Source organism: Humulus lupulus, chromosome 8, assembly GCF_963169125.1.
Source record: "Humulus lupulus chromosome 8, drHumLupu1.1, whole genome shotgun sequence".
Taxonomy (NCBI): Eukaryota; Viridiplantae; Streptophyta; class Magnoliopsida; order Rosales; family Cannabaceae; genus Humulus; species Humulus lupulus.
In genome coordinates this window covers 99,841,462-99,850,066 of record NC_084800.1, presented here as the reverse complement: position 1 = coordinate 99,850,066, position 8,605 = coordinate 99,841,462, and the positions used below count along the sequence as shown (strand labels likewise).

Below are 8,605 nucleotides of genomic sequence, written 5' to 3'. Positions count from 1 at the left end.
CTCTAGTTTGATTTACACTTTTGTTGGAAAAAATACTGGAAAAGGAACACTATTTATGTCATGTTTTAAATAAAATAAAATAAAAACGTATGGATGTGGTCGTTCCAAGAGAATGGATACTGAAAGAAAAAAAAATGCCTACGGTAGTTCTTATATTACGAGATAGCTTAGCAATTCATAGTCTATATTTAAGCAAAACAAAAATAATAATAACAATCAGAAATGAAAACTCTATTAAAAGGAGATTCAATCTATGAATAAAACGTACAAAGATTTATTGCTTTCTTGTGCCCAAATAATCTCATCATAATTGATACCATTATTAGTAAAACATCAAATAATACAACATATGTATACATTAAGAAAATGAGCACACTAAAATAGAATGTAATTATGCAGAAATTGTTGATGGTTGTGTTGTTATTATTCTTGCTGCATCTGTTCACCTTGCCATGCCCAAACAATGTCTTTTAAAGCTGGTCTTATATCCTTTTTCATTATTGTTTTGTATTCCAATGTATCACCACTGGACTTGCTTACCTCAACCAGGTGAAAGGAGGGTGTGAATTCATATATCTCAGCTTGAATTGAAATTGGTCCTTTTCTGCCTTCCTTTGATCCCTCCATTTTCAGGGACCCCCTGTCCTTTTTCACCTTCAGCCTCAGATGTTGAGCAATGTCCTCCAATTTCAACATGATCGACGAGGCAGAGCGTGTGGATGTAAATTGTACTACTCTCTTGTCATCCTTTTCTGTAAACAAACCAGAAAGATCGAATCCAGTTGAAAGAGAAATGATATCAAAAGCATTCAAATTAGTAGGTTTGGCTAACTCTTGTTTTGCCTCTAAGCTGGTATCACTATTCTCACAATGACCAAATGCTGCATCAGAATCCAATGGAACTACTTCTGAATTACTTATTATTATGGCTTCACAATTGAACCCTTTTGTGAACCATGGATTTTCCATAATTCTGGCAATTGAAATCCTCTTATTCGGGTTAGGATTTAGAATTCTAGCCTGCAGTTTTCGCATTTCTAGTGAGAACCATTTAGGACATTTATAGTTTGCCTTGCCTATTTTCTTATACAATTCCATGAGATTTGTATCATGGAAAGGCAAATAACCAGCTAAAAGGACAAACAAGATCACCCCACAAGACCATATATCGGCTTTAGCCCCATCATACCCTCTTCTGCACAAAACTTCAGGAGCTGCATAAGCAGGAGTTCCACAAGCTGTTTTCAGCATGACATGTTCTTCTGGCCTAGACTCAACAAGCGCACTTAACCCGAAATCCGTTACCTTCAACACTCCATTCTCATCCAACAGCAAATTCTCCAGCTTCAAATCGCGGTGATAAACACCTCTACTATGGCAATAATCAACAGCACTGATCAGCTGTTGAAAGTACTTCCTGGCCATGTCCTCCTGAAGCTTCCCTTTGGCAACCTTGTTGAAGAGCTCGCCACCTTTCACATATTCCATGACAAAGTAAATCTTGGTTTTGGTAGCCATTACCTCATAAAACTCAACCACATTTGGGTGTTTCACCAGCCTCATAACAGAAATTTCTCTCTTGGTCTGCTCAATCATACCGACCTTCATAATCTTTTCCTTGTCAATCACCTTAATGGCCACACTCTGCCCAGTCTCAAGGTGCCTCCCATGATAAACCTTGCCAAAATTTCCTTGACCCAACAATTTCCCAACATCATATTTCTGCATCAAAACATTCCCTTTATTGATCTCCATCACACCAAAACCTCCAATCCTATAAATAAGTACCTGATTATTTATAATCTCCTGTGACAAAGCTCAACCGTCTTCACCAAGATCGAGCTTCAACCTAAAAGAAGCTCCTTTAATGACCCCCATTTGCATTCGTTCCTCCTCTTGAAACTCAGCCAAAGTCCGCCCGGATATGCATGCTATGTCAAATGCTTTGGTGAAGGTAATACAAGCATTGAACACATCTCTTCTCTGCATTCCTATGCTTTGATGAAGCTTGTGCACTACATAACAAAAAAAAAATAACAATACAAATTTAAGAAATCTAAAACTATAATTGTCATTTTAGGCAATCTTATAAAATAAAGAGGATACTAGTGCCACTTTGAAAAAAGTTCAATTGTTTGGCATAATGTTGAACTTTTCCTTAAGACTAATAATAGATCGAGGAGAGAACTTGCATGAGATTTATGAACCATTCACCATGGTACATTACACACATACATATATGTTTGTGTGCATAAAGAACAAATTAGCAGCAAAATTAATGAATCAAAAATGAAAAAATGAAGAAGAAGAAGAAGAAATAGAAAAAGAAGGTACCTTTGGGGAAAGGGCAAGGCTTGTAAGAGAACAAAATAAAAAGAAAGGCATAGAAGAACACAAAATGAAGTGTGTGGTCTGCCCGTTCTCCATTCTCTTATAAATACTAAATAGTCGCTGAAGACCTCTCCCACCTGAGACCAATCAGAGCTTGACAACTCAGAGAGATATATTAGTAAATGACACATTATAAGCTGTAACTAATGGATAGAAATGTTGAGAAATAGAACACAAGAAAGTTGGATTTTTATTTATTTTTTTACAAATAAATTAATCAAATTTTCATGCTTAGTTGGAATTGAATCGTTTCATTATCCAATTAATTAATGGCTTTTATTTGTTTATTGTTGTTACTTGCTAGTTTGAAAACTATTCAAGCTTATCATAATAATAAAATGAATGAAATCTTACTCCTACAAGGATCTTACGTGCCTTCTTTATCAGACTTTATTAGCATTCTCATTTGTCAAAACCAATCCCTTTATATTGAATATATTGGCAATTAAATATTAAGTCTTTCTTTCCTTTCAAATAAAGAAATGAAAAATATATACACGCCTAAACTTTGATTTCTTTCTAATGAATCCAACAATACATAAATGTGCAAATATTTATTCTTTTTGCGAAAATAACATGACCAATCCAAATTTCTTTTTCATATACCTTTTATATTATAAATCTAACAATCCTTTTATATCTTATGAGTAACATTTTTCGAAAAATAATAATGATAAAATTGATTCATACACTAAATCTCAACGGTCAACTTTGTATTGGGTTTTAGCCACAAAGAAATAGTTAGTCTATTTAACTCGGATGAATATTTATCCATGACTCATCCGAACAACAATAATACCTTAGCCAATTCTTTAGCTTTGCACTTTAATGAACATATGGGTCTATAAACAATTACTATGTATTTATGTTTTTTATTTTTCTTTTTAATGAATGTACGGTACTATGTATTTATGGGGAAATATCACATATTATGCATTCTAATACACCATAATTTTAAATATGCCAACATAATTAATTATCCCAAAACTATGTCATTTTGTAAGATTTGGACACAATTGCCTCTGTCGTTAACAACCCCTCCCTCTCTCTCAAACTATCTCTCAAACATTCTTTCAACCCCTCTCTTATTCTCTACCATGACAGCACCACCACCACAGCCTCCCCACAGTGGTAGAGCACCACCTCCCCACGTCGTCGCCATTATTACCACTCTCCTCTCCATCGGCGCTGCCACCTTCCATCACCATTGAAACACCCCATCGAATCTATCTCTTCATTTTTTTTTTATGTTTTAATGATTCAAAATGCAATCCAAAACGAAAACTCAAAAAATGATTGACCTAAGACACTAATATATAGATTTTGAACACTTATGTGTTATGATTGGTTAAATACAAAATGATAAATGTTAAAATATAAGCAAGGTATAAACACTTAGTAGAATTCACATAATGAATAGGTGAATTTGAGTTTCAATTGTAGACACTTATAAAATACAAATTTGGGTCCAAAGTGATACATGAGAGTATCTAAGGGTTCCCAAAAAATTTGGTGGCATTTGGAGCATTTTTGGGACATTTGGAAGTGTCCAAAGTCAGAGAGGGTGTTGCCACAAAAGAGGCAAGACGTTGCTTGTTGGCTAGGTTTTCTAGAAACCCTAGTAGGCGACGCGTCGCCTGCTGTATTACGTGAAATATCGTAAATGCTCTAAATGATGTATTTTTCAAGTCTAATTCTATTGGTTAGACATAATGACGGTGTCTACTCTATATAAGGGTGTTGAGCCCAAAAAAGGGTGTTTTAATATTTATGCTCGCAAGTGCACGAATCGTTTCGGAATATAATGTTCATGTAAGTACGAGGTCGAACCCATGGGAGTTGACTAACATCAAAAGAAACTATTTCAAACAAAGCAAGAAGATTCTAACCTAGTTCCAAATATTTGATGAGATTTTGTTTTAGAAAAATAAAAGACAAGTAATAAAAAGATTTAAAATTAAATAGAAAAATGGCTTTCAAATGAGATATGTAAAATAAGATTATTAAGATATTAGAATCTACAAAATGCAAGTTCAATAATATTTATAAGTATATTGACTCCCAAGTTTAGATATAGTTGAAATAAATCACACTATATTTTTTTTCAAAATACATTTTCTATTCAAGCACAAGTTACTTTAAAAAATGTAGGATTTTTCTTCACTTATATAAGATATAATTTCTAAGCATTAATTGTGTTACAACCTAATGAAACTACAAAAAATCAAAGAGATTATGTTTAGGCAAAATATGATACTTATGCTCTAAGAATTAGATGTGAACAATTTAATGAAAAACATTTAATAAAAGAATATCATATTTTTGCATAATGAAGAACTAAGTGTAATATGCTTTAACAATCAATAATAGATGAAAAATGCATATCTTTGATAGAAAAATCCATAAACAATGTTGCACAAAATGGGAAATCAACATACAATAAAAAATACTATCTAGTTACATTTTGCTTCATCATCATCTTAATAATCTTGAAAAAGATTAGAGGCTCATAACTAGATTGAAATAAAAATTACAAAATAACATATATACTTGACATGCTCTTCAAAAGATGAAAATGGTAGAGAGAAATAGTGAAAAGAAGAGAGAAAAATATGAAGTGTAGAAGAGGTTGAAAAGATGAAGAAGAGCCCCCCAAATGGTCTTACAAGACTCTATTTATAGGCAAAATATGGAGATTAAATTAATCAAATTAAAATAAATAAATTGATTAATTTAATTGTGTTGGGAAGTGGTAGGATAAAAAGAGTAAGTGTAAGGGTATTGGAAAGATGAAATGTTTGGTTGGATGGAAGAGTAGTGAAAAGCTAGGGTAAAAAAAATGAATTAGGAATGTTTATTTAGGTAAGAAAAAAATAGGGAAGAGTGAATTGATATTTGAGTGAAAGAAAAAAATATTGGGAGGAAAAATGTGACTTTTTGGCTTTTGGTGGCTGTTTTGGCAGCTGGTTCAGCTACCAAGGCGTGGAGGGCCTGATTGGGCCGAAGGCTGGAAGGAGATGTTTGCTGAAGAAGCTGGGAGGCAGCTTGGTACGGACGGATGGCTGGAGGCTTCATGGAGCTGAAGGTAACACCTGGGAGGAGATGGACCCGGTTTGGGCCTGGGCAGGTGGGCTTTGGGCCTAAGAAAAGTGCCATTTTTCTTGTTATTCTCTTTCAAAATTACCACATTTCTTTTGATTTCCTTGCTTTTCAAGAGCCACAAATGCAATAATTTTCCTACAAAATAAATTATAAACTAAATTAAAATTAAATATTTTCATTAATAAAATATACCATATAACTTCCATGAAAATATTAATTAAAATTTAATTTACATAACATTTAATTTCAATAAAATCATATTTTTAGCATTCAAACTAACAATACTAATTTTAAATAATTAAATTACAACATAACACAATAAAATATCTATAAAAACATATAAAAATCTAGAAAATTACAATAAGACTAATAAATGCAAAATTACTTAAAAACTTAATAAATCAATTAAAGACTCAAGAATTAAGCAACAATTAGCACGTAAAAAGTGGTAAAATAACTTTATTTTGTAGAGTTATCAAAGGGTCAAAAACAGTGAGTTGGGAGACTTGATCACTCTCTACCCTCTCTATCTCTCTATAGCTCCAAGAATCTCTAGTTTTATCCAAGAACTCTCCAAGAAAGTGTTTGACTTAGAGAGTTGAAGGCTTTTTCAATCTCAATTCTCATTTCCTCAAGAGAATGCCTCAAGCATCAATGGTGGCTGGGAAATAGAGTATTAGGACAACGTTCTACAACATGTATAAGTCTTGGTTTGTGATTGTTTACTCAAGGGTTTGTTCAAGGGATTTGCTCAAAGTGGTGATATTGCCTAGGGTTTGAAGCTTCATCAAAGTTGAATAACACCATTGTTCTACTTGGGTATGCATGTTCTTTCTTAATCTTTTTTAAGTCTCTATCAATTCAAATTTTGTGTAAATTCAATTTCTTGTGGTGGTGTTATCTCACTCTCCCCTAACATTATGTACAAGAGTTTTGAGTTTTACTTGCGTCTTTTTTCATATCTAGATCGCTGAGAAATTGCAGAAAAATGATGCTTAATGATGCATAATGATGTTGATGTGATGGTGCCTTGAAAACATTGTTTTTTGCCAAAATGATACTGCTACAATGTCGTTACGATAGTGGATTGAAAACATGGTTTTTGACACAGAAAATCGATTCCTAACGATGTTTCTGTGACGACACCTTGAAAACATGGTTTTTAGGCAAAAACAAATGATGCTTAGTGATGTGTAACGATACTGATGCAATGGTGCATTGAAAACATTGTTTTTGACCAAAAACGATGTCAAACGATGCAGTTATGATGGTGCCTTGAAAACTTAGTTTTTTGGCAAAAACGATGTCTAACAATGAATAATGATGCTGAAATGGTACCTTGAACACACTGTTTTTAGGCCAAAAAAATCGATGCCTAACAATGTCGGTGTGATGATGCATTGAAAACATAGTTTTTGACCAAAAACAAAGTCTAACGATGTTGATGCGATGTCAGTGCGATGATGCATTGAAAACATGGTTTTTGACCAAAAACGATGCCTAATGATGCATAACGATACTGATGCGATGCTATTGTGATGCCAATGCGATGGTGCATTGAAAACATTTTATCAAACACATTGCACCATCGCACTGGCATCGCAACAACATCGTTTTGCATGGTTAGGCATCATTTTTGGCCAAAAACCATGTTTTCAATGCATCATCGCACTAGTGTTGCACCGACATTGCATCATCATTGTTAGGCATCGTTTTTGGTCAAAAACTATGTTTTCAATGCTCCATCACACTGACATCGCAGTAGCATCATTATGCATCGATTTTTTTGGGCCTAAAAATTGTGTGTTCAAGGCACCATCACATCAGCATCGTTACACATCATTTTTGCCAAAAGCCAAGTTTTCAAGGCACCATCGTAATTGCATCGTTAGGCGTCATTTTTTGTCAAAAACTATGTTTTCAATGCACCATCGCCTTAACATCGTTAGGCATCATTTTTGGTAAAAAAAAAACCATGTTTTCAATGCACCATCGCACCGATATCGCATCAACATCGTTGGACATCATTTTTTGGTCAAAACCCATGTTTTCATCGCAACAACATTGTTAGGCATTGATTGTTTGGGCCTAAAAACATGTTTTCAAGGTAACATCGCATCAACATCGTTTTTGCCAAAAAACCAAGTTATAAAGGCACAATCGCAACTGCATCGTTAGACACTATTTTTGGTCAAAAACCATGTTTTCAATGCACCATCGCATCAGTATCATTACACATTGCTACGCATCGTTTGTTTTTGCCTAAAGGCCATGCTTTCAAGGGACCATCGCAATAGCATCGTAGCAACATCGTTATGAATCGATTTTTTTGTGCCAAAAACCATGTTTTCAATGCACCATCGTAAGGACATTGCAGTAGCATCGTTAGGCATCATTTTGACGTTTTCAAGGCACCATCGCAACAACATCGCATCAACATCGTCATGCATCATTAGACATCATTTTTCTGCAATTTTTCAGTATTCTAGATCTGAAAAAGACGCAAGTAAAACTCAAAAATCCTGTGCATAAGTGTTTAAAATCCATATATTAGTGTCTTAGGTCAATCATTTTTTGAGTTTAAGTTTTGGATTGTATTTTGAATCATTAAGACATAAAAAAATAAAGAGAGATATTCAATGTGGTGATTTAATGGTGATTGAAGGTGGTGACACCAATGGAGAGGATGGTGGTAATGGCGACAACAACATGGGGAGGTGGTGCTCTGCCGCCGTGGAGAGGTTGTGGTGGTGGTGCCGTCATGGTAGAGAATGAGAGAGGGGTTGAGACTGTAGGGATGAAAATTTTCCCTACAGGGACCCACCCCTAATGGGGCGAGGAATCCCTGCCTAAACGAGAAACAGGGCGGGAACGAGGGCCATTTTCAAACCCTGAATGTTAAACGGGGTTGGGACATGGATAGCACTCCCCGCCCCGACGGGGCCCCATTTAATTTTTTTTATTTTATAATATTTTTTATTTATTTTACATTTTTTTTTGTGATTTTGTAGCACATTAGTAACTTTTTAAAGATTTTTAAGTTTATTTTGGACATATTTAATATTTTGAGTGATTAATATAGTGTAATATATATTAATTTTAGTTAATATAC

General features: G+C 34.2%; 1 protein-coding gene across 1 annotated transcript; it reads right to left on the bottom strand.

The window, feature by feature from the left end:
* Window positions 1–252: 252 nt before the first annotated feature.
* On the bottom strand, window positions 253–2,464 carry LOC133798224 (CBL-interacting protein kinase 18-like). Its single transcript, XM_062236443.1, has 2 exons — window positions 2,335–2,464; window positions 253–2,015 (listed from the first exon to the last, which is right to left on the bottom strand). The coding sequence occupies exon 2, from the start codon at window positions 1,753–1,755 to the stop codon at window positions 424–426; it is 1,332 nt and encodes a 443-aa protein (XP_062092427.1). The 5' UTR covers window positions 1,756–2,015; window positions 2,335–2,464; the 3' UTR covers window positions 253–423.
* Between the last annotated feature and the right edge of the window lie 6,141 nt (window positions 2,465–8,605).